This window comes from Phascolarctos cinereus, unplaced genomic scaffold, assembly GCF_003287225.1.
Source record: "Phascolarctos cinereus isolate Bilbo 61053 unplaced genomic scaffold, phaCin_HiC Scaffold_4;HRSCAF=312, whole genome shotgun sequence".
Lineage (NCBI taxonomy): Eukaryota > Metazoa > Chordata > Mammalia > Diprotodontia > Phascolarctidae > Phascolarctos > Phascolarctos cinereus.
In genome coordinates this window covers 695,874,268-695,900,907 of record NW_027555847.1, presented here as the reverse complement: position 1 = coordinate 695,900,907, position 26,640 = coordinate 695,874,268, and the positions used below count along the sequence as shown (strand labels likewise).

General features: G+C 38.1%; 1 protein-coding gene across 8 annotated transcripts in view; it reads right to left on the bottom strand.

The window, feature by feature from the left end:
* MPHOSPH9 (M-phase phosphoprotein 9) overlaps positions 1-26,640 on the bottom strand; it is a 56,686-nt gene that overhangs the window by 14,791 nt on the left and 15,255 nt on the right. For 4 of the 8 annotated variants that reach the window (XM_078154263.1, XM_020970134.2, XM_020970130.2 and 1 more), the window contains 14 exons: positions 25,262-25,349; positions 23,686-23,792; positions 19,981-20,103; positions 19,042-19,493; positions 18,240-18,395; positions 15,436-15,523; positions 14,371-14,586; positions 13,558-13,605; positions 12,616-12,680; positions 10,994-11,095; positions 10,212-10,349; positions 9,748-9,911; positions 8,341-8,499; positions 7,618-7,735 (listed from right to left, as the gene is read on the bottom strand). In XM_078154263.1, the coding sequence (XP_078010389.1) occupies positions 7,618-7,735; positions 8,341-8,499; positions 9,748-9,911; positions 10,212-10,349; positions 10,994-11,095; positions 12,616-12,680; positions 13,558-13,605; positions 14,371-14,586; positions 15,436-15,523; positions 18,240-18,395; positions 19,042-19,493; positions 19,981-20,103; positions 23,686-23,792; positions 25,262-25,349 (2,024 nt within the window). Of the gene's footprint in view, positions 1-2,066; positions 2,306-7,617; positions 7,736-8,340; positions 8,500-9,747; positions 9,912-10,211; positions 10,350-10,993; positions 11,096-12,615; positions 12,681-13,557; positions 13,606-14,370; positions 14,587-15,435; positions 15,524-18,239; positions 18,396-19,041; positions 19,494-19,980; positions 20,104-23,685; positions 23,793-25,261; positions 25,350-26,640 lie in introns of those variants that run through there. The other 4 variants (XM_020970133.2, XM_020970136.2, XM_078154265.1 and 1 more) reach the window with 3 other exon arrangements.

The following is a 26,640-nucleotide window of genomic DNA, read 5'->3' as shown; positions in this document are numbered from 1 at the left end:
CTGCATACAAATGGTAGTCATTAATGGTCCCATATCAGTTTGGAGGAAGATCTTTAGTTGAGTAACCCCACACACATGCTTAGCCCCAAATACTTTCATTAGTGTTTTAGATGAACGCATGTCATGTTTATCAAATCTACAGATAACATCAAAGTAGAACAGATAAATGCTGTGCGGGGTTCAACTCAACAAGCATTTATGTTGAAGGCACTGTGCACCTAAAGAGGAGGCATACAAAGACAAAATCAGTCCTCATTCCTCAAGGAACTGACATTCTCTGGGGTGAGGAGAGATATAACACATACACAGATAAGAGATTGTGAAAAGGGAGCCAGCACTAATAACCAGGAGATCAAAAAAGACTTTCCACCAAAGGTGGTACTAGTGTTGGGCCCTAAGGAAATTCAAGGATTCTAAAAGACAGAGAGGCCAAGGAGGGAATGCATTCCCAACATGGGGGACAAACTGTGCAAATTCAGGAATGCTGAAGCAAGGGATTGACAAGTAAGTTACTGTGGCTAGAACACCGAGTGTGAGAAGAGGAAACCGAGTCAGGATACAAAAAGATTTCAATTGGCTATAATGTTGGGTCAAATCTAAGAAGAAATTTAACTGGATAAATGCCCATCCTCACAACTTTGGTTCAAAACACTCAAGATCCAGAATACAAACTGGGAAGGATGGCCCATTCAGCAATGAAATCTAAAGACCTAGGGCAGCCTTAACTGGGAATCTACCAATGCTTTTTTTTTTTACATTTTGAAAACTGTTACTCAATATCACTGGCTTCCTTTATAAAGCTATGTTATCTTATTTCATGCATTTTAAACCAGTACTTCATCAGGTGAAGCCCAAGTACCTCTTCCTCTTCTCAGAGCCCAGGACACACAGAAATCCCTAGGATTTCTCAAGGAGCTGGTGATACTAGCCGGCCTTTGCCAAAATGAGAATCCCATTCACTAGCGACCCAACATTTCAGAAAGAGGTCTGTACGAAGGGCAACGCACACTTCCATCTAAGGCTCTCAGCCTAGGGATCCCAAACTCGAGGGTGCCAAAGGTACTCACAACCCTGCAATTCCAGGGACTCAGGAGATTTGGAGCCGAGTGTTTCAATAGGCTAAAGGAGGAAACCAAGTGTGAGTCTAGCTTATCCTGGTTATTTACTAATCCATTCAGAAAGAACTCCCTGTTCCCTTTCCTCACTATCTATGGCTCCCCTCTGCTTTTTAGGGACAGCTATGAATCTGTTTGCCACTGCCCCCACCCCATTCCCCTCACAGGATCAAAGCTAGAAGACCACCTAACACTAATTAGGCCACCTAATACAACCCCTCATTTTATGAGAAAACTTGAAGGCATACAAAAGTTAAGTGACTTGCCCAATGTCACACAGATGATAAGGAGCAAAGCAAGGCTTTGAAACGAGGTATGGATTCCAAATCCAGCACTCTTTCTACTACATCACATCACCTCCCTCCTGAGTCATCACATCATAGGACCCAAAAACACCTATCAACTTCATATGGTTTCTCCCCAATTCTATGGCAGACAAACTTCCAGAGGGGTGACGTGGCCTGGCCTGGGGCTCTACCCACTGAGCCACCTAGCTGTCCTCTTGGCCCAGAGTAAGTGCTCAAGTTGCCTCTTCTCTCCAGAATCTCCTTCCTATCCTTCTCCACAATCCCTGTTGCCTGTCTACCAGGTTGTTGTGACCTCTGGACTCCACTCTCTATTGTTAGCCATCTTCTCTTCATGTTAGTCCTAGTCACCAGAAATTCTTCCTTCTAGCACTAAAGAAACCCTGTTTCCACCAGAAGACATTGTATCCCTGACCACACTCTCCAGTACTGAGTACTTTTCTCATCTTCCCCAACATATGGGACTTGCAGGAGGAGGACACCTACTCCTCATTTGTCACTGCCACTTCCAAGCTATCCTTCTTTACTGGAGCAACCTTTGTTCCTTGTCAGTTCTCTCCATCTACATAACACACACACACACACACACACACACACACACACACACACACACACACACACATTTTCACTCTGTCCTGGTTGCAGTCATCTACTGGCCTCCATCTCACTCTCCCCCTCCTTTCTCAAGGAGTTCAGGAAGTCCCTGGCTCATAATGTTCTCCACTCCAAAACCTACCTTCAGATTCAGGGGATTTCAACATAAATATCTATGTATTCTCGAAAATTCTGGCCTCCCAGTGCATCAGCTTCAACTCTCATGATTTCTTCACTCCATCCAAGTCTCCCATGTCCCTGTCCACACCCATCTCTGTTTCTAGCTTCTCACTGTTCCAAAACATAAATTGTTCATTCTTATTGCAACCTCTAACAAGCACCTTGACCTTTCCCGGGTTTCCATCCCATCACTTCTTTTCTGGTCTCACTTTGATTCACCTAAGACTCCTTGTTTCTGTTTTCCTTGATGAGGCTGGATGCTTTGGCCTCTGAGGTTCTGGACCTGTTACGATCCTAGGTTCCTCTCCTCAATATGGAACCTAGAATTGACCCATTCAGCCATATACCATTCTCTATGCTTGAATCTCTTGCTGCCCTGTTCTCTTGTCCAACTCCAGCAGACGGGGTTAACCCTCCATTTCTACTCTTGCTGTTGAACACCGATAGACAAAAAGTCCACAACAGATCTATGTCACCTAATCCCAAATGGCCACTCGCTGCTGCACAGAAATCCTTTTATTTTTTTCTTAACTGACTTGCTTGTACACTATGACAAAATGGTTATTCCAAACCTTCCCTTCTCTCTTCAAATTCCCTACCACCAACGCTCTCCCTTTTTCCCTCTCAACACAAGTTCTCTGCTCCTATTTCTTCTAGGAGCCACATCTCCAAGTGGACATGGGAAAACGGAGTGTCCACAAGAGAGTAACCAGGGTGATGAAGAAATTCAAGTTCATGTCATAAGCGGACCAAGTGCAGGAGCTCCTACAGCAGTGACAACTTGGAGGGAAATGATAGCTACCTTCAAGTATCTAAAGGGCTCTCGTGAGAAAGAAGAATTACATTTGCTCTTTTTGGTACCAGAAAGCATAACTAGGAGCCATGATTAGACGTTGCAAAGAAATAAATTTAAGCCTAACAAAGGGTCAAAGGTAGAACAGGTTGCCTTGGGAAGTGGTGGGTAGCCAGCTCCTCCCTGGAAGTCTTCAAGCCAAAGCTTTTAGGTGGTAGAGGAAATTAGTTTTCAGGTACAGGTTAGAGTGGCAGGTCACTGAGGTTCAACCATTCCAACTCTGAAATTCTGGGATACTTTACTGAGAAAACAGAGGCCATCTGCCATGAGCCCTCTCTTTTTCCCTACTCTATATCCCCAAGCCTCTCTATCTAGTCCCTAATTCTTTCCTCCTTTGCTTCAGTCTCTTGAGTAAAAGGATGACTTCCTCCTTGCGGAAAGACCACCCATTACATGTACCCTTGGGAGCCCATTCCATCCCATCTCCTCTTGGAGCATGCCCCCTCAATCATTCCCTCTCTCATTTTCAATCCCCTTCATCCACAGGCTAGTTCTCTGCTATCTCCAAACATTCTCAGATTCCTCCCATCCTTAAAAACAAAACCAAAAAATAAAAACTTTCTCTCGATTATTCTGTCATCCACTCTCAAGCTATTATCTTAATTTTCCCTTTCACAGCCAAACTCCTAGAAAAGGCTCTCTGTAGTCGTTGTCTCTGTTTCTCCACCTCTCATGAATTTAACTTCTAACCCATTGCCCCAAAGAAACTCAAGATTACCAATGACTTTTTAACTGCTAAATCCAATGGCTTTTCTGTCTTCATTCTACTTGACCTTACTCTTAACACTTTCGACCTCCCTGGCCTCTGAGCCACTCTTTTTTCCCCTTAGCTTCTGAGGCACTGGTTCCTCTGGATCACCTCTTACACAGCTAACCACTCCTTTGCAGTCCCTTTTGCTGGATCATCACCATGATCTAGGGGGCAGCTGGGGTAGTACAGCGGACATGTGGAAGATTTCAATTCAAATCTGGCCTCAGACACTAACTGTATGATCCTGGTTAAGTGCCTTAATGTCTCTGCCTCAGTTTCCTCATTTAAGAAAGGGAAATAATAATAACAACAGCTACCTCCCAGGGCTGCTGTGAAGATCAAAGGAGACAGTATCTGTAAAGCACTCAGTTCAGTGCCTGGCATATAGTCGTTGTTGTTCAGTCATTTCAGTCCTGTCTGACTCTCCCCATTTGGGGTTTTCTTGGCAAAGATACTAGAGTGGTTTGCCATTTCCTTCTCCAGCTCATTTTACAGATGAGGAAACTGAGGCAAACAGGGTTAAATGACTTATCCAGGGTCATACATCTATTAAGCGGCTGAGACCACATCTGAACTTTCTCATCCCTGGCCTGGGGCTCTATCCACTGAGCCACCCAGCTATCCTCCTGCCACGTCGTAAGTGCTTAATAAATGCATGTTTTTAAAAAATTACTTCTTAGGTGTCTCTTCCAGATCTAGATCCTATGACCTCCCACCTGCTAAGCAGGCGCACTCCTTAGTTGTCTCTTTACACTTTCAGTGATCTCATCCGCTTCCCATGAGTCCCATCTGTTCTGATGACTATCCTGCCCTAATCTCTCTCCAGAACTCTAGTCTTACAGCGTCCACTGCCTGCTAAATATCTCCACAGATGTACCGCTGACATCTCAAATATGTTCCAAATAGAACTCATTCTCTTCCCCACTACAAATCACCCCTCCGCACCTCCAGAACTCCCTGTGCCTCTTGGGGGCACCACCATGCTTATACTGTTTAAGGTTTACAACCCTGGAGCTACTCTTGATTCTTCATCTGCCCTCAGTCCTGTAGCATACTAGTTTACATGTGATAATCCCACAATATCTCGAGCATCCATCCTTTTTTCTCCATTCACACGACCCTATTTCAGCCCCTCTTTACCTCTGACCTGAAAAAACCTCCTAATTAGTCTCCCTGCTCCTGGTCTTTTCTTCTTATACACAAATGTGAAATTAACATCTTCAGACACAGTCACCCTTCTGTTCAAAACCTTACTATCTCCAGATAAAACAGAAACTTCTTAGTTTCACATTTAAAACCCTCAACAATCTGGGGCCAACCTACCTTGCCATGCTGATCTCATAGTCTGAGGTTTTCTCCTGGACAGGGTCTGTGATTTCACTGGTGTAGAGTTCAGGAAACTTCCTCTACCAGTGTAGAGCGCAAATGCTCTGCAACTTAGGGTGTCTGAAAGTTGCCCAGGGTCACAATCCCATGTCTGTCAGAAGCCAGAGTTTCCTGACTCCATGGCCAGCTTTCTATCCACTACTCCACGCTCAATAAATGTTAGCTAAATCGACTGCAAACTCAATACAGTCAAAAGAGTAATAACGGCAACCAAAAAACCTAATGCCGTCTGAGGGTGTGTGGAGAGAGGCTGGTGCCCAGGGCAAGTCCTCTCCCTTGGGCAGACCAGAGCTGGCATGCTGTGCTCAAAGGTGAGCACCACACTTAGGAAGCAGGCTGACAAGCAAAGAATATCCAGGGATGGTGGGAGACCTTAATGTCATGCCAGGGGCTAACTAGTTGAAGGAAGCAGGGATGTTTAAGAGAAGAGAAGATTCAGGGGGAAAAGGACAGCTGTCTTCACGTATTTGATGGGTTGTCCTGTAGAAGAGAGATTACATTTGTTTTATTTGCTTTTCTGGGCCTGAGAAAGCAGAACTAGGAACAAAGGGGGTAAGTTGCAAAGGGGCAATTAAAGATCAAAATGAACTTCTTAATAACTTAATAACTGGCGAGGTCAGAAAATAGAGTAGGCCACCTGGGAAGGGAGTGAACTCCCCCTCAATGACAGGTCTTTGTGCGAAGGCTAAATAATCACTTGCTGTGGAGAAATTAGAAGAGGAATTTTTGTTGATGTACAGGTTGGACTAGATGCCTCTGATGCCTCTTTCCGCTCTGAGATGGGGGGGGGGTTCTGAGGCATTCACAATCCAGCAGCATTTAAATGTATGTAGTTTATTGTATTTTACTACTCAAACAAAGTTTCTGGAGATTTTCATCTTTCCAAACTGGAAATTTGACCCCTAAATGAGTTGAGCTTCAAAGATTGACTTCTCTATGACTGCTGACCTTGGATTCTCCACATTCCTTACTCTCACACCACCCAGCCAATCTGCTGCCAACTCCTGCCATGTCTATCTTCACAGCCTCACTTCTCTCTGCTCACACAGCCACCACCCCTAGTACATGTCCTCAACACCTCGCATCTGAATCACTGCGAAGGCTTTCTAATTTGCCTCTCTTCCTTCCAGACCATCCAACCCAGAGTGATTTTCCTAATTCGCAGCACTGTATCACCCTCCACCCCCTCAATAATCACAGTAACTGTCATTTATATCATTCTTTAAGTTTTGCAAAGCTCTCTACATTTGTTGTCTCACTTGATCCTACAACAGCCCTAGAAGATGGGTGCTATAATTATCCCTATTTTCCAGAAGGAGAAACCAAGGCTGAGAAAAGCTAAGAGGCTTGCCCAGGTCCCTATCACCTCCAGGATCAAACATAAAACCTGGCCCCTGCCCATTTTTGCAGTCTTCCTATATTTGACAATAGCTAAGACACCATGGCCTTCTGGCTGCACTCACCTCAATGCTCCACCTCCTGACCCTAGACCAGGGGTAGGGAACCTGCGGCCTTGAAGTTACATATGGCCTTCTAGGTCCTTGGGTGCAGCCTTTTGACTGAGTCCAAGTTTTACAGAACAAATCCTTTTATTAAGGGGATTTGTCCTGGGAAGTCTGGATTCAGTCAAAGGGCTGCACTTGAGGACCGAGAGGGCCGCGTGTGGCCTCGAGGCTGCAGGCTCCCCACCCCTGCCCTAGACCTTTTCACTGGCTATCAGTTGTAACTGGAATGCTCTTCCCTTCCTCTTCTCCATCTCTTAGCTTTTGGGCTTCCTTCAAGACGTGTGTGAAACCCCACCTTTCTCAGTCCTTCTCCTCCCACCACCACCTGGGCCACCTTCCATCTGCACTGGACATATTTTGCATGTATAGTTATTTGCATGTGAATTCCCCCATTAGAATATGAACTCCTGGAGAGAAGCTGTGTTTTTGCTTTTCTTTGTATCCTCAGGAACTTAACATCATGTGTGGCACCCAGTACAAGTTTAATAAGTGCCTGTTGACTGAATAATTTCAGCTTGAATCTAAATATTTCCCATTAACAAATCACAAACTACCTAATGATAAAGACATTGGTTTCAGTAGTTTAAAATAATTTTCATCAATAACTCATATTACAACCTAACAATATTTTAATTGTTGACTTTTAAAATTTTTATTTTTATTTATATATTTTATAGCACTTTCATTTCCAAATCTATCCCTCCCCTTCCCTCCCCAGCAAATCATCCCTTCTAACAAAGATTTTAAAAGAGAAAAAAAAGCAGTTCAGCCAAACCAACCAACAAATAAAGCACATCTGACAACATCTGTAATCTTCCTCATCCTAGCTCCCCATCTCTGTCTACAGAGAGGGGAGACAAGCCCATTTTCTCAACTCTTCTCTAGGGTTAAGCTCGATCTTTATGAGTCTAATGCTTAAAGAACTTACCGATTGGAACTATCATCTTTGCTACGTAGATGGCTAAATCCCTGGGAGAAATTCTCTTTAGGAGATCGCTTTGGACTGTACGCCATCGTCACTGGTGTTAGCATTACATCTCTTTTAGCTATAGAGAAGAAAAAAGAACTTCTGTAGAATGTAGGCTATTTCATATTATCAAAATATATTTGCGACACTAACCAAAACTGTTTTTTTTTCCAGGAATTTAGAAGTAAACTGGAAATAAACTGGAAACATCATTGGCATACTGAACATATCTACCACACAATAATCCAGACATCTTCTTAGTTATCACCTAAAAAGGAAATCTCAGGTATAGAACAGTGGCTGGACAAGGAGAAGGTGATGGCTATTCAGTGCCCTTGCTGCCAATGAAGAGATGCCTCCATTTTCATCATGGCTTAAATTCTTACACTGAATATTCAATTAAAGCAACCACCTAACTTATTTTTTTACATGGGAGAAGGAGAAAGAAATTCTCTCGACTCAAGAAAATTCCATGAGAATAAGTCTTCAATTAGCAATTTGGTCACACTCACGGTAAGTGCAGGAATGCCAGCACTCACTCAGCAAGCTTTTACTGAAGGCCTGCTGAGATCAGAGAACTATATCGGATTAGAAAACCTAAACACAAATAATCAATTCTAAATAAGGATAAACCACATTTAACTTTTTTAAACCAGAAGAAATGTATATAAATTTAGTCCTTACTTGAAGTACTTGATTTTCGGCTTGAAGGTGGGAGAGATGATGATCTCTGTGAAGAATTATATTTCTTTGATCTCTGATGAGAGCCCTTCTCTGGGGACCGATTTCTACTGAAAGTGGTCTCAGGAACAAATCCGACAGTTTGCCGGCGACTTAATGTTTCTGTTACAGACAAATGTAAAGAAACCTGGTTTCTATGTTTCCTGTCTTCATTAATAAGTGGTTCTGAAAGTCTTTTTTTCAGTTGGCCCTTGTACTACTGCCTTGAATAGTATTTTCACCCATAACTGGGTTACACTGATTAATCATTAACCCATTGCATAGAACAATTATATTCATTTCAGAGAAGAAAATCTTGCATGTGAAATTTATAATAAATATACACCTGTTCCCACTTTACATATGGCAAATATACAGTCTTCAAAATTATTTATTTGTTTCTTTCTTTAGCAAACTGAGGTATTGATTTAAGCCGGGAGGATAGGCTGCTTTTCTAAGTAAGGTACTCATCAAATAAGAAAGAGATATGACCAAGTTAGGCACATTGGGGAGTAAAAAGACATGGAGGCAAATAAAATGTTATTTAATATTTCACTTCTCTCCAAAGATGTCTACTGATGAAGATGTGGAAATGAACAATATTTAAGCACTGCTTTCATACTTTATTACTATTATTATATTATTACGACTAAAATTTCTTTTATACCATCCTATTGTTTAGAGGAATAAAATATAAGATGAAGCAGAAACTACTCAAATATCCATAACAGTGACATATGAACCTTAATAACCAATAAGTGAAAACCATGGTATGCATTTTGATGGAAAGGCATGATACTTCTATAATTTTTAAAACATATCCATGAATTAAGTCAACAAGACACATTCAGAGAAAAGTAAAATTTTCATTGGCCTTCCATTTTACTCCCATTAATAGCTTTTACTTATGCCTTCGGGAAAAAAAAAAACAGAATCATTTCCCAATACACACTACTACTCTGCATAAATCTTCCCTAGTAATAAAGAAAAATATGAGCTAAATCCAAATGAAGTAGTGACTGTTTCTGACCACAGGCATCATTCCACTCCCACAGTACCTCCCCACAATCCCCTATCGAGAAGAGGGAGGGAATGCTTCACCTTCTTTTCTCTGAGACCAACCAACATAGATCACTGTAATTAATCTCAGTTTTGCAGCATTTTACTGTTGCTTTATACTTTTTCTTTTTAAACCACTGTCAGATATGATGGAAAAGTTGTTTCAGTTATTCATCAGTCATTCATGGGCTTTAAACTATAATATAATTACTGTAATTTTACTCCATTACTCGAGCAATTTAATGTTAAAAAATGAAATGTAATCTGTAAAAATAAAGTTAATATATAGCAAGGAAAGGAATAAATATTTACTATTTGACGTGTCCTCATTCTCTGTCTGTGTGCCCCAATTTTTAAATATTTTTCCTTCTTCATGATTTTTATAAACTTTGACAATTGATGTATCTGAAGTCTCCCTTTCTTTTAAACTTGTTGAGTCTTTGAGTGGACAGTCCTTTTCAGGTGGAGTATGGTACCTTAAAAAGTTTTTGTTAAACACATAAGTAACTAAGGCTAATTACTATATACACAGCCTAACAGGGTTTGATGATTACACTCAAGCTTGAATGAAATGCTTTGCAAATTAAAGCCCATTCCCAAATCCAAGACATAAAAGAAACAGAATGATGACCCTTCAAGACGTTCCAAGCAACAAAAGGCAAATGAACCTCTTAAAATGTGACATGAAAATTTCTGTAGCTCACCAAAATGTAAGCATGCAAATAAATGAAAACATAGAGCATTTCCTACATATGTGTATTTTGAAGTTATCCTACCTAAGAGTGTAGGATTCCCCAAGCTGGTTATCGACCAAATTATCTTGACTGTCTAAAGGCTGGCCAGTAAAGATTGAATATTCTGCTCCTGGTATCAACCACTTCCGCCTACTCACGTCAGAAACTGTTACTGTGCTACTGGAGTGGAAAACATCAGGATGGTTAAGAAACAAAGTAAAATAAGGCATTCTTTTTTTTTTTGGAGTGGTTTGTGGCCTGCTCATTTTAATGAAAAAGTTGACATTCTGATCAATGAAATTTAAAAAGACAATACAGTAATGTGATAAAGCAAACAAATAAATACTTAGAAGGAAATGCTTAAGACAAACTTATTTGCTAAAAAAAAGACTCATTATTCACATTATTTTTAAAGTGATTACCAGTAAATAAATTTGTATTCTATATCAATGCTAAAAGTTCAGTTTACTGTAGAACAAATTTTTAAAAAATTAATTACTGCACATTACAAATGTTGCTCTATAGATAATACTGTAGAACTATATTTACCATAGTCTAATTAATGCAACAATAGTTATTCTAAAATTTTTTATAAGAAATATCAAACTTAAACAAAAATTATGGCTATGTTAAGACCTGGTTGTGAATTTTACCTACCACCAAGTACATATTAAAGGAATCTGAGACCAATGCCAGGGGTAGATGAGCCCTCTACTAAAATTTAAACCCCATCTTTTATTTCCCCCCCAAGAGAAAAATGCTGAAGTTCTAATAACGGGCATAAAACTTATCTTATAATACACAGATGAGATGAAATAGCTTACCTGGTAAGGGATGCTGATATTTGATTTTTGGTATTAATACGGAGTTTTGACATATTTTCATGCTCTACTTGCTTGATCTGGGCTTCAAGTTTTGAAATTGTTCTAATTCAAAAGTAATAAAATATATTCAAATACTTTAAGATATAGACCCTCTTTATTTCAACTATTTTATTTCTAGAAACAGATACTCATGGGAAAAAAAAACAACAGAGAGGTATAATACCTACCAATACCCCTGATTTAGAGATCTTGTTTTTTGATTATAAGTTAACTATGAAAATCATGCCAAACATAAAAAGGAGGGAAAGAAGGGCAGAAACAGAAAAAAACAAAACAATTATAGCTATTAAATTCCATAAAGGAACATTTCAAAGGCTACAATGGGAGAAGAAAATATAATTAAAGCTTTAAATTTTATATAGAATACCTTATCAATCTAAGAATTTGTATGAAAAATATACTCTATGTATTTTAAATACATATCCATGATAAAAACATAGTGTATGATTAGACAAAGAGGTTTAATAAAATTGAATATAATATTCAAATAAATATTATTTTAAAACTCAGATTTCACATTACCTAGAGTTGTTTTAGTTAATATGAAATTCTTAAAAGTAAGAATTTTATAAGTGTCAATTAGAAACTTTTCTGTTTTCACGAAAGATAAAAACAACTCACAAATAACAGGGATTCAGGTGAGATATTAACAAAACTCTCCTAACTTTTTTTTTTAAAGAAATGTGATCCAACAGAATTGACTAAATGGAGCTTTATTCATTGTATCCCTGCTTTCAACGTCACTTTTCAAAAATAGCAATATTCTCCTTTGCTGATATCTTAACCATGTACTCTAATAACAATAATAAAAAGAGCTAACATTTATATAGCATCTAATATGTGCCAGGTACTGTACTTACTAAGCACTTTTAGAAAGATCATCTCATTTATCTCGGGAGGTAGGTGCTATTATTATTCCCCAAACTGAGGCAGACAGACATTAAGTGACTTGTCCAAGGTCACACAGCTAATAAGTGTCTAAGGTCTCATTTGAATTCAGGTTTTCCTGACTGCAGGAGAGGCATTTTATCCACTGAGACTCTATTTCCTAGTATTTTACATGGAGCTTTCTTTTAAACCAAAATTCATCACCTTTCCTGAAAGGAGGTTCCGAGAGTAGGTGGGTAGTATATTTAGGCTGGTGTTTAAACAAACTGCTTCTAGAATGAAATAGATCCAGGGAAGAGCTGAATTAGGAGACACGTACTAGCTGTGTGACCCTAGGCAAGTCACTTAACCCGGATTACCTCCAAAAAAAAAAAAGTTCTTTCTAGTCCTGTGACTCCACATAGTGATTAAGAACTGTACTTGTGTCCAAAAAAAAAAAAAACCACAACAGAGAAAAACATGCACTATTATGGCAACAGCTATAAAACCATTCTATAAAGTTCATAATCTCATGCTAAATTCTGCTTTATCTTCTCATGTCTTCTGAAGCTGATAACAGCAATTTTTATACTTCAATGAAAATCTCATTTTTTCTATACAGTTTAAAGTCACATATCCTTAGCATGCAATTAAAGATTTGTCACAATCACGTAAAAGGTAGCATCACATTTTACCTTTTCAAATCAGTAATCTGAGTATTTGCATCAAACAATTTGTTCTCAGTTGTACTTAATGTATCCTATGAAAATAAAGGAAAATTTAGATAATGATGTAGATAAATACTTCCTTGTACTACTTACATTTTAGAATTTGTAATACTGTTACCCTGATGTTCTATCAAACAGTTTAAAAATGCAAACTCATGCAATTCTACAAATTTGGAATCCTTCACATATCTACTTCATACAATTATGACCAAAATTAAGCATGGTATTTGCCCTAATTATGTGAACAACTCTGGAACTTATCCCAAATCAATTGGGTGTGACATGTTCTGACTGAATACAAACCACCTAACTGGGAAATGAATAAACCACAAAAGGTTAAATTTTCTTATTCTTTACTGGAAGAATCTTTCCAAAATGTAGTCCTCAAATTTAGCTTTAATTAAAAATTCAAACACAATCAGCAAACAGTTCTGTAGGAGATAGGTGAAACAATATCCCTATAAGAAACGTCCCTTAGAAAATAAAACCTTTATCATCGTCTTCCAATATTATTTAGCAACAATTATTTAACAACATATGGTGCTTGATCATTTTTTTTAAGGCAATTGGGGTTAAGTGACTTGCCCAGGGTGACACAGCTAGCAAGTGTCAAGTGTTTAGTCTGAGGCCGGATTTGAATTCAGGTCCTCCTGACTTCAGGGACGGGGCTCTATCCACTGCACCACCCAGCTGCTCCCACGCTTGATCATTTTTCAAAGCAGTTGCCACCTCATCTGAGCTTTACAACAACCTTGTGAAAGGGGTATCCCCATTTTGCAGATAAGCAAAGAGAAAGATAAATGATTAGATTTGCTCAGGGTCATATGGTTACTTGGGCCTGGAGCCAAATCTATATGATTCAGTTCAGTGCTCTTTCCACTATTCAAAATATAAATGATCAATCTCTACCTTCACTCTTTCATGTTGTTTTCCAAGGGATTGATATTCTCCTAGAAGCTACAAGAAAAAGAATAAACTTACTATAACATTACTTACTGCAAACTATCACAGGACTGCAATTCGTAATCAGCCAGTAAAAAGATTTAAATTCATTTATTAAAAATAAGATTTTCTTTCTCAGAATAAGCCACAAACACAAATTTTTACAAAATAAAATATGTAACTTCTAATTTTTAATTTAAAAATTCATATAATAATTATGACTTAAGAAAGGAATCTGAAAAATCAATACAAAAATAGATTGTCACCAAAGTTCTTCCATGCCAGGACAGAAAGAATGAACTACTAAGGAAAATTCTTTTACTCAGACTAGAATAACACCTAAAGTTTTAACCAAACTTAGTTACAATGGTAGGCTTAAAACCAATCTCAAGTAAAACAAAACCAAAAAAAAAGGAAAAAAGTCAAGAATTCCCAAAGCTGCTCTAAGTCTGGTTCCTAAATTTTTACCTTACCAGACACACAGAAGGTGAGTCAGATACCTCAACAGTTAAACTGAAGACAGAAAGCAACTGGGTAGGTGGGGGTGGTACCAAAGTCTTTTAAAACTCAGTCTCCCTGTTGCTGCAAGATGATAAGACCCAGCTATCTGGATTGGTATAGTATAAATGCAGCTAGTACAAAGTTATATTCAACCCAAATACACTTTGAAAAAAATCAAAATAAAATCAAATTTAGTTTATAAAAAGACTGTAACCAAAAGCATTACTAAAACCTTAGCTAAAAAGCATGAGAAAGAGCTACCATTATTTCCTCACTTACAGCTTGAAACATTTTGTTTTCTTGTTTTATTCTAGCATCTTTATCATCTGAGAGTCTGTAAGCCTTATCAAACGCTTCTTCTAGATCCTTTAGTCGGGATTTGAGTCTACTGATGGTGTTGTCTTTTTCTTTATTACTTGCTCGCATTTCCTCAATACGTTCCTGCAAAATTTTGGAAGCATTACTGGCTGCATTGAGGTGTTCTCTCAAATCACTCTACAAAATAAAAACAAAGATAATTATAAGTTATTCTTAATGGATGAACACATTTCCACCTCAAACACCAAATACATTATAAGTATCAAGAGGATAGAATGTAAAGTTCATCCCTGCGGACAGAAAATGGAAAACAGCTACAAATTTAAACATCCCAAGGGAAGGTGACAGAACCACAGGAGAAGAGTTGAGAAACCGAGCCCTCCAAAAAGATGATGGCCTCCTTCACCCTCTGTAGTTAGAAAATGAATAATCCTGGTGACAGAAAGAGATTCTAAACGGATGGTGCAATTTGATGCTTATCATTTACATACACATTGCATGCAAATGAATCCATGGACTAGGAATTGTTTCTCCCCTTCTATCTTCTACAAAAATGGAAAATAAAATGGAAAATGTTCAGCTAGTACATATACCAACCAAACAGAAAAGAAAAAGATGGAAGACAAAACCAAATATTTGTCACTCTAACACCTGACTGTAATGTTTAGAGGGATAGACCTTGGGCAATACATAAAGATATAAGATTTATTTCAAAGCAATGGAAAGTTAGAGCATTAACATACCACATGGAGACTCCTTTATTGTAAAGGCTGGAAGTAAACAGCTGAGGTCCCTTTCAACTCTTAAATTTTGTGATTCATTATACTGAGATTGTGATACTCAAAACAATCAGCCTTTGCAAGAAGATATCCTAAAAGATCTGATGCTAAAAATAATAATGATTACAACTTAAACTGCATTTTAAAGTTTGCAAGTCACTCTCCTCACAAAACCTCCTTCATTCATATCTCTATCCTATGTAATACAGAAGCATAAAGCTAGAAGAACACAACATGAATTACTTACCACTTCCATTTCCAGCAAATTATTTTTGTTCTCCAGAATTTTCATATGAGCATTGGCCTCACTCAGAGCACCACCTAATTGGTCACATCTAAAACCATAAATCAACAATCAGAAGAAAATGACCACAAAATTTAAAAATTAGAGAACGAAACCTCTTTCCTTAGGCATTACACATAAAGCTGGTTGATTTTCAGCATGTAAGTGACAACTGATTGTCTGGTGTGAGCCAAAATCTAAGACATTAATAAAAGATGATATGTCAGAGGATAACTGACAATATTCTAATGGTCTGAGGAATAAATGTATTTCAAAAACTACTTTTCAATGTGTTACTTAACTGATATAAGTGTGTGTATGTATATCCTGTTCAAATTTGAGATACAGAGTAAACGACAAACTACTTAAACATAATAATAAATCAATCTACCCTGATGCCATCAATTGTATAGGGTCATGGAGTCAGTGTAGAAGTGACATATATGACATTATACTGTCAAAGAACTGGCTTTAGTTGGGTTGAACCCTTTTCTAAGTCAACCAATCAATGGACTCTTCTCTTAACAAAAATATCCCATCTGCTGCCTCACATATTCAAAATCAAAAGCCTATGAAAAATCTTAAGAGAATGAAACAAGAAGCTGACCTCAATACTGTGGTGAACAGAAAAAAATGCTTCATGAGAAAGCAACAGTATGATTCCACATGAAGCAGATTTTCTAACTGACTGGTTAATTTAGAAAAACAATACGAGGCAGCTAGGTGGCACAGCGGATAGAGCACTGGCTCTATCTGGTCAAGAGGACCGGAGTACAAATCTGGCCTCAGACACATAACACTCATTACCTGTGTTACTCTGGGCAAGTCACTTAACCCCAATTGCCTTGCCAAAAAAAAAAAAAAAGGAAAGAAAGAAAAACAATATAAGGGTGGAAAAATTAAGCAGAACAATTCATTATCTGCCATGTGTCTGACCAAACATACTGGAAGAGTCTTGTGAAAGATTTCATCCTCAATTTTACTTAAAAGTGACTAAAGATTACTGCCAAAGTGCAATGATAGCAGTCATCTGCTATAACAAGTATGTAAGATATCAGCACCACATTTAAGATGCCAGCAATACTAATTCCTATCATTCTAACATAATGAAATTTAATAGTTTTCAATTCTTACTTTCATATGGCAAAGTTAAATATCATAAATGTTACTAAGCTTAACAGTCTAACCCCGTTGAATGAAAATTTATAGATTCATGCTAGAATGTTCTGAAAAAGAGAGTAAGACACAGGTGTAGGGAACCTGCAGCCTGCCCTAAGTTCCCCACACTTGACAGAGTGTCACAAGATGATAAAAGCACATCATGAAGTCTAGCTTGTGATCAGAGCACACTACAGCAGCAGTAAACTGTTCTCAAAATGGCTTATAATACCAGAACAGGTAGGTGTGTGTTAACTCTATGCCCCTGAAACCAGGATTATACAGGACACTATCAAATGAGTTGGTAGAGAAAGCACTTCGAATCCAGATTTGCAACCTCCAGTTGCACCATGATCCATAATCAGTCATCAAATCAGGGTTGGATGGGATGCTGGAATTCATCTAGTCTAATCCCCTCATCCTACGAGACCATTAAAGAGGTAAAAAGTGACTTGGGCAGTCACACAGCTAGGTGGTCACACAGCAACTTTTATAATTCTTCACTCTGGCTAATTAATTTCTTATTCTGGCAGCTTCTTGATTTCCGAAAGCACCTATGAGAGACACCTGACTCAGCAGAGGAAGGCATGCCTGTTATCACTGACTACTGGAGAGCCCTAGAACTAGTTCTCCCAAAGACAGCTAGAATTGAGTAGGGCAAAAACTAGGTCATTTTGTAATCTTACCACAGGACCCTTGCACATAGTAAGCACTTAATGCTGGTTAAATTGAAACCTCTACTCTACAGATTTCTCCTAATCAAAAGGCATACCCCAGAAAGCACAAAGAAAATAATTATCTGACCAAAAAAAAAGACAAAGCATTTCTGCTACCAAGACAACCACTGTTAACCTGTTTTATACTTGCATTTTTGAAGTTCCCCTCTAAAATGCAGGTCATTTTGCATATAATTACCTAAAGTTATCTAAAGTTTTAGCTCCCTCTAGGATCCTATCTTTTTTTACTTCAAATGTCTTTATTATGCAGGAGGTATATTTCTCTACTCCCACAAATTTCTAAAACTTTACCAATGGTCATCTTAGCAAGAAAGGAACACACAACCTATATCTTGAAATTTTCCTCATTTATAAAAAACTCATATTGTAATTGTTCATTTAATTACTAGGCTGGTCTATATTTCAATAGCTCCATAAGACTGCATGATGTGGTCCCCAAAACTACAACTCATAAACCATCCATACTTCTTATCCTGCATGACTTGTCCACGTTTCTCATAAATTCTTCAAAGAGTATCAACCCTAAAAGCTAGAAGTTTCCTCCAGGTCCAATCCCACTCACAGAGGTGAGACTTAAATTTTGAAAATATTTTCTTTTGTGTGAATAAACTGTTTTTGCTATGTCAGGGTGGTTCCCTGTAGCCTCAAGGCCACATGTGGCCCTCTAGGTCCTTTTGGACTAAGTCTTAGTCAAAGGGCCGCACTTGAGAACCTAGACTACTTAAGGCCATGTGGCCTTAAGACTGCAGGTTCCTTACCCCTGTTTTATAGTTAAAGGTGCCTATCAATGACACATATATTTAGGGGAAGGACATTATATCTCAAGTTAGTAAAACTTTCATTTTACAGGTAAGCCATAATAACACACTCTACCTGTCTGCAAGACTCTGGTTAGTTTTCTTCAAATCTCCATATGCAGATGCTTCATTTCTCTCTAACTGCTGTTTCAGATTATGTATCTCTGAGTCATAATAAGCCCGGAGATCAGCTACATGTCGAGCATGCTTCTCCCTCAGGTTTTGCCTCATTCTGTTCACAGGGAGCAAAAGAGAATTATGTTTGAGTCAAGGCTAAGAACACATACATTGTTTTTCTGCCTTTTCATAACAGGCCTTTGCAACTGATACAAAAAATAAATTAATTTATAAGATCATAAATGCTGGTTTAAATGTCTCCTAAAAATTCAGAGCTTTATTATGTACAGACATCATCTTGTTCGATACCTTCATTCTACAACAAGGGACCTACAGAGGTAAAAGTGATACATAGTACTTACTATGGACAAGGTGCTACTTTTTAAATTAACAATTTGATTTTTTTTAAGACGTTAAGGTATAAAATATAAATACTAAAATCTTTTTCGTTCTCTTCTACTTCAGTCAATATACACTTTATTTTTTGCTCCAGATTTGTTATTTCAATGGTGCGAGACACTTTGCCCATACAAGCAGGAAATTTCATCTGTAACAAAATCATGGGGGACTGTCCAAGGACATGTAGCGAGAGGTTAAATGATTGATTTGCTGAGGTCACTAGTATAGTACGCAGGACTTGAACCCACATTTACCTGACTCCAATGCTGACCTGCATCCACTATCTACTTTCCAATATACGAAAGAAAAAAACAAACAAAATTGGTAACTAATTTTATTGCATTTTAAAAAATCATACATACTTGGATAATGCAACTGGGTCTTCCATGCAAGTCACTGAAACACTGCCTTCTGGCAAACTGTTGTCTACACTTGCAACTTGGGAATGAGTGACGGTGGTTGAATTGTTTTCTTCGTCTTCAGTGTTGAATGAAATCTCATTACTAGTAACAGACTCTGCTAAAGGAAAAGCAGAGCTGGCCCTACTTTCGTTTTGGAGTGCATGACTTGGCCAAGAGTCTATAGGTAAAGTTTTAATAGTTGAAGGATAGTTGGGGGATCTATCTAACTGAGAGGAGGTAAGGTTACTTGTTTGTGAAAATGAGTCTGTTTCAGAGTGGCTAGAAATACTAGGATCTAATATGGACTCAGGTGAGAAAGACAATCTTTCAAGATTACATCGAAAGTTATTTGATTGAATCCCTGAAATCTGTTGATTTGGCTTCCTGTGTAGGGTTGGATCTAGAGTTAATACCTAGAAGTAAAAGAAACAAGAGTAAGCAATGATATTTAATGGTCTTTTTAAAATGAAAAACTTTATAGATGTCATATATAGCTTATCAAAAGTCAAAGAGCTTATCATAAAAGTTAGAATCACGAAGCACCTCGTATTTTGAGTCTGTAGTATTCAGACAGCAATCCATGCAGGAAAAAACCAAGTGGATGAAGAAAGCACACTGTCCAGATTTGGACATGTAGCTGCAGGGGCCGCTCCCTAAGTCAGGACATATATCTTAGATGGGCTCTGCAAAGAGACAATTAGCTGGGCCCCGAACTGAGTGAAAAAGGAAGAAATTGGGCTTGGTCACATTCAAGAAACTAAACAGGCAGTTTCAAAAATCCCAGACTTTTTAACATCAAGATTCTAGAAATGATGGGCATGGATCAGGGGACATGATGTCTCAGGAGAATCAGAACTGTCAGTGATCCAAGGGCAACAGGAAAACATCTGATGCCAGTACCTCTGGAGGACGACTGGGATTAGTAGACGCAAGAGTCCATTCGGGTGATTGCTTATTTCTCCTTTGATTCGTATGATAAATATCCTTCAGTGACGGCAGCTTCATCTCATTAGCGGAATTAGGCTTTTAAAGTATAAAACAAAATATTTTAATATGTGCAAATGTTTCCATCTTAATGGTTGCTATTGAACACTACACCAAAATACTGGCCTGCAATTTAGAGATTTTTAAACTAGACTGTCAAGATTAGCGAAGTACTAAAAAAGCTTATAGATCACCATCCAATGTGAATGAGAGCCTCTGATGAAAGGAAAAAGAAAATCTCTCCTGAAAGATTTCTTCCACTGGTCCCAGAGAACAGAACCAGAAACTATAAGAAAAAGCTGCAAAGGAGCTAATTTCGGCTGGATGTCGAGAAAAACTTCCTTACAATGAGACCTGCCCAAGAGTTGAAAAGGCTGCTTCAGGATGTAGTGGGATTCTCCTTGTTAAATGCCTTTGCTCAAAGACTGTATAATAGTTTCTTGATGATGTCTGAATGAGGATTCCTTTTCAGGTATGAATCATACTCTATGGCCATGGAAGTGCCTTTCGACTCTACAATTCTGTGACTATGGTTTCACAATTCGTGCTGTAACAATTAGAACTAAGTATCTTTAAAAAACAAAAATTCGCTGTTAATTTTGCTGTACTTTAAACCTAGGTATGAAGGCTGATTAGAGTGTTCAGCAATCTCCAAAGAAAGACCAAAAGTATCTCATCAATATATTTACTGAACCTTATTATTTTTCACTTTCCCCTTCAAAAAAAGGTCCAAGATTTGAGAATAGACAAGATTTTGTGCTGAGTGACTAGAGATAAATCAATTAACTAGCTAGATATACAAATTCCAAAAAGAGGTTATCATTTTTGCATAGAGTTGGGCAAAAACAAAAGAACTGTCAAAGTCTTAGTATTTTTAATGGCCAAGCTTGGACCCAAAGAAAAAAACTTAAGAAAATGCATTTCACCACTGCCACCATCACAAACACACCCATCTTTGCAAAGGTGCAGGACTAGGAGTATATAAAACTGAACACACTGTCATACATGGATAACATATTGATTGCTTTGGGGAGGGAGGGTTATATTTTTTAATGAAGGTAATATGAATATTTTTAAAACAATAAGCTTTAAAAAGAATTTTAATAGCAGCATCATAAAAAGTCACAAGAAAGGGATGTTACTTCATGAAAGAATCTTACTTTTTTCTCCATAAAAAAAAAAGTCTCCCCATTTTCCTAGGCAGGAAGTCTTTAGTGAAAAGGAGAAAGGATTTCAAAAACTGCCTTTTCTTCCTAACTTCAAATGGGAATTAAGACACCTTTTATAACAAATTTTGATCATGTTTATCTACCTAAAAAAGTCAAAGCAAAGATAAGGAACCATGCCATTCTCCCTTCATTCCCTTCCCAGCAACGTCGAAGAATCTGTTTCTTGCTGAGCCATTAGAGAGGATACAGGAAAATGGATGCACTAATGCAACGCTGGTGGAGTGCTGAATTAGCCCATTCTGAAGAGCCATTCAGAACTATGCCCAAGGGACTATAAAACTGTGCATACCCTCTGACCCAGGGATATTCACTACTTCAAAGGAGCTCAAAGGACTAAAAGTTATAGTAGTGTGGTGGCAAAGAATGGAAACCGAGTAGGTGCCCATCAACTGGTCATGATAATAAGTTATAATATATATGAATGTGATAGAATACTATTGTGCTGTAAGAAATGTTGAAAGGGTATAGTTTCAGAAAAATCTGGAAAAACTTGTATGAACTGATGCAGAATGAAGAGAGGAGAATAATGTATACAGTAATAGCAATATTATAATCAACTTTAAAAGATGGTAAATTGGAGCAACACAATGACCAGCTACAATTCCAAGAACTCATGATGAAATATTCCCACCTATTCATCCCCAAAAACAGAGCTGATGGACTCAAGTACAAATTGAAGCATATTTTATTCTGTTGCTTTCTTTTTCTGGCACAGCAAGTAGAACGCTGGGCCTGGAGTCAGGAAGACCTGAGTTCAAATCCAGGCTCGGCCACTTACTAGCTAGAAAACATTTACTTGCTAGAAAAGGGATACCTAGTTAAGAGAATAGGTAAAAACAATTTGGGAGTTTTAGGGACTGCAAAGTCAATAGGTTACAGCAATCAAAAAAGATGATATTCTAGCCTTCGTCAGGCCATGCATGCAGTACAGTGTGTGGTTCGGGGCATCCTGTTTTAGGAAAAACATAGATAAACTAGAATCACATCTAAAAGAGGGCATAAGAACAGTGAGAAGACTGGAGAACATGCTATACGATGACTGGTTTAAGGAATGTCCCTAGAAAAAAAGACTCAGAATTGAGACATGATAACTGTCTTCTAGTATCTGAAGGGTTGTTAGGCAGAAGATGGATTAGGCCTGTGTGGTTCCAGGAGGCAGAGCTGAGAGCACTGGCCAATAGTTGCAAAGATCTAGATACAGGCTTAATATGAGGAAGAACGTCTTAACGATTCAAGGTACCCAACAACAATGAAAGAATCTGTCTCAGAAGTGGTGGGTTCCCCCTCACTGAAGGTCATCAAACAAAGGTCACCCAACCAGTTGTTGGAGATGCTGTGACAGGTATTCTTGGAGAGGCACAGGTTCGCCCACGTGACCTCTGAGGTACTTTTTAGCTCCTAGTGTCTGTGATTCTATGACAGGCAAAGACTTGTCACTCGCAGTGTTTGCAGTCACTGTTCCACTTAGAGCTGACTGACAGATGATACATTGTTTCAAGGTTCACAGCTAAAATGAAGACCACACTACAAAATGGACAAAATGACTGTAAGACCTAATCAGACATCCTCTCCTCCATCATCTCTTAGCACGGCTGCCTAGTCTTTGGTACCTCTCTGCAGATGCGGATACCTGCTTCTCTCTCTGGGCCTCCGGGTCCATTTCCTTATCTACTTATTTCTCTGCTTCCCTCCCTTCTGTCTCTCTCTCTCCCTTTCCTTGTCACTTACATTTCTTTTTCCTCTCCCTATTTAGCCTTTTCCTCTCTTCTTTAATTAGTCACATTTTTAGATTACACATTGTTTAGTTAGTACTTGCCACGTCACAGTCTGCCCCACCAAAAAGATATGGCTCCTTGGGGATGAGTCCTTTCATTTCCTCTTTGCACCACACCACCATCTTCTAGCAGAGCAGGCACTACCCAAATATTTGTTGATTGATTGATTCAGTGGCCGGGTGAAAGGTTCCCCACTAATGGGAGAACAATTCATTCAAATATTTTTCAATTAAAGGCCTATGATTACAACACCTGGGAGTCAGGAGTACATGATTTAAAGCTAAAGCAGAATTGTTATTACAGACTCAAAAGAAACAGTATTCCAATGAGAATATTGCCATTTCTACTGAGTTGATAAGTGATTAAACGGTTCAGCAGGGAACTGCCAAGTGAGATTATTTTAAGCAAAATTACAAACCTCATAAACTTATTAGCATATTCATATTCCAATCTTTCTTTAGTTTGAATAAATAACAAAGCTTAAGCAAATGAAGTTGATAAGGATTAAAAAGTAGGATGAACCAACGAGATAAAAGCATAGTGGGGAAAATCAAAATTTGAATTGTTGTTATAAAACATTTAGAAATGTGAACAACAACAACAACAACAACAAATACCTGGTTTGGTAACACTTTCATGGGGTTGATATTTAAAAATGATTTTTCCAAAGTCTCAGGCAAAGAGTCATACATGTCCTTTTCTTCTAGTTTCCAACAATTCATTCCTAACAGGTAAAAGAAAGATGAGTGAAAAAGAGAAGGATGCTAGTGAAGGAGAAGGAAGATGGGTAGAAGAAAAGTATGTAAGAAAAGGAAAAATAAGATACGGAGAAAAGAAAATGAAGAATTCCTAGTTTATGTTTTTCTTACTATAGGAAATCACATACGTAACCACAGTATGTTACGTAGCTTATTGTCACTCAATCAACAAGCATTTAAGTGCCTGCTATGTGCCACACACTAACCTAGGCACTCCGTCACCAGCTCATTGCCTAACCTAGGACTATTCCCTTCCCTCACTGAGTCTCAGTAAAATGAAGGGTTGGCCTGGTTGGTCTCTCTGATCCTTTCCCGACATGAAATTCTACAAGACTATCAATCCATCAACCAGCAAGCACTGATTAAGCCTCTCTGTGCCAGGCACTCCGCTACGAACTAGGGATACTAGGACAAAAAGGAGACAAGTCCTGAGCTCAAGAAGTCTACATTCTACTGGGGAGAAACAATGTGCAGACACAAGCGGAGACAAAATATATATGAAGAAATTCCAGTGGGAAGGCATTAGTAGTTGGGGAGTGAGAAGGAGGGATCAAGAAAGGTCTCATGAAGGAGGCTGGGCTTAAGCTGAGCTAAGAAGGAAACTAGCCATTCTAAGAGCTGGAGTGAGAAGGGTGTGCATTCTGAGCATAAGGGACAGCCAGTGCAAAGCTATGCAGACCAGAGATGGGATATCAAATGTAGGGAAAAGTAAAAGGGCCTATTGCACTGGACAGCAGAGTACATGAAATGGGTGACACGTTTTTATTTTACAAAAAGAAATTTTTTTAAATCATTAAAAAATAAAAAGCATATGTGTCTAGGAAATGAATACATAAATTATTTTGATGTAATAAATGGAATTTTGGTGAAGAAAAAGTAATACAGAACACAACAGTTAACAAAAGCCCAGAAATGAATGAGATTCAAACGCCCACAAAGTGAAATGCTTATTATGTAAAAGCAAATTAAACATTTCAAAGATACATAAATTCGCAGATTAACATTTTATAGAAGAGGAACTTAGTGCTTAGGAAATTGTTGAACTAAATTATTACAAATGAAGACTTTTCATCAAATCAATGAAAAAAAAACTAATTACATGCAAGAGTTTTTGAGAGCCTTGAGCATAGTAAGCATTTAACAAATGTATAACATGCTAAATTATTGAATTTTCAAAATTTCCTTTAGGGAACAGATAAAAAATGATGAGACCAGAATCCTTTCTTCCTTGCTTTAAATAACTCCCAAGTACTACTTCCTTTTATCTTTATAGAATAATGTATAATGTTGTTGAGGCAACTGAAGCTCCTCAGTATTTCTAATAAGTGGGCATTCAAGCAGAACAGAATATCATTCCCTGCTAAGAATTTATAGGCAAGTCTCTAAGGCAGAATATATAGAAGTTTAAAAATAACAAATTAGAAAGATGTCATACCTGTTCCTTCAGATGCCCAAGAACTTGGGCTTTCATCCGGTTTATTAACATAAAAAACATGAGGATATGTAGCAGCACTGAAGTTGGACTACAATTCAAAAAAACAGAATATTACTATAAAGTCAAGCTAAAACTTATTAAGAGCATAATTCTCCAGCCCACTGAATGAGTATGACAGGGAAGCCTCCAAAATGTTTACAAAAGAGTATGAAGATTTGGTTTCGTTCATCACAGGTATAAAAAGTTGCAACAGGAAAGGAATAAAAAATGGAAGCTGTTCATCCCTAATAGTCTATGATTAATTCTGCATGATGTCTACTCTGGTGTCTAATTAGGACATGTTTTCACTCTATGAAGCAAGATGAGGAGAACTGAAACAATTATCATTTAACAAATGCAGAACTAAAGGAATTAGTCCAACAACAAACATAATGCCTTAAGAACAACATTTAAGTTGTTTTCATGAATATACAATAACAAATAAAATCAAGTTTCAAAATCAAAAAAGTAGTAATCAATGCCAAAGCCTAAATGGAGAAATATTTATGGTTGATACTTTAAAAGAAAATTGAAAGGAGCAGCTACATGACGCAGTGGATTGTGCACCAGCCCTGGATTCAGGAGGTCCTGCATTCAAATATGACCTCAGATACTTGACACTTACTAGCTGTGTGACCCCGGGCAAGTCACTTAACCCCCATTGCCCAAAATAAATAAATAAATAGTAAAAGAAAATTGGTTATAAGTCTCAGCAGGCCCAAGGCGAACAGCAATGGTCACAGTATGAAGACAGCTCCACACTATCCAGAGTTTTCCTAACCATTTACTCTAAAGATGATTTTCTTAAAACTCCAGTCCTAGGAAGAGACTTTTTTTATGTTGAATCAATAAAACTCTATATGTGCCAGGAAGGAGGATTAATAATACCTCAGCCATATAAGGTACTACTTACTCCCTTTTTCATCAGTCAAAAAAAATTTACAAGCAATCTTTTGCCTCTTTCAAAACCACCTTTCTAATTACCATAAAGATTCAATAATTTTTAAAAAGTCAAGAAAAGTGGATCAGGGAAAGACTAATCTGAAGTAAGAAATGAATTCTGCTCAGCTGCCATCCAGCAGGAACTGAGAGATGAGCTTATTACTTTCAACAGCTTCCTGCTTCACTGTTCTTAGAAAACAGGGCATCCACTGAAGAAAAAAGGCCTGGCTTTTAATAAGAAGTAAAAGTATGGAGCAGTAAACAGCTCTTCCAGCCTGTGAAGCGATCACAATCCAAGGAGAAGAACCCTTCCTTAGTGTCAATAATAGTGTTTGAAGACACAAACCCACAAAGTCCTTCATTTACTAAGATGAAGATCCTACCACAGCAACAGAAAC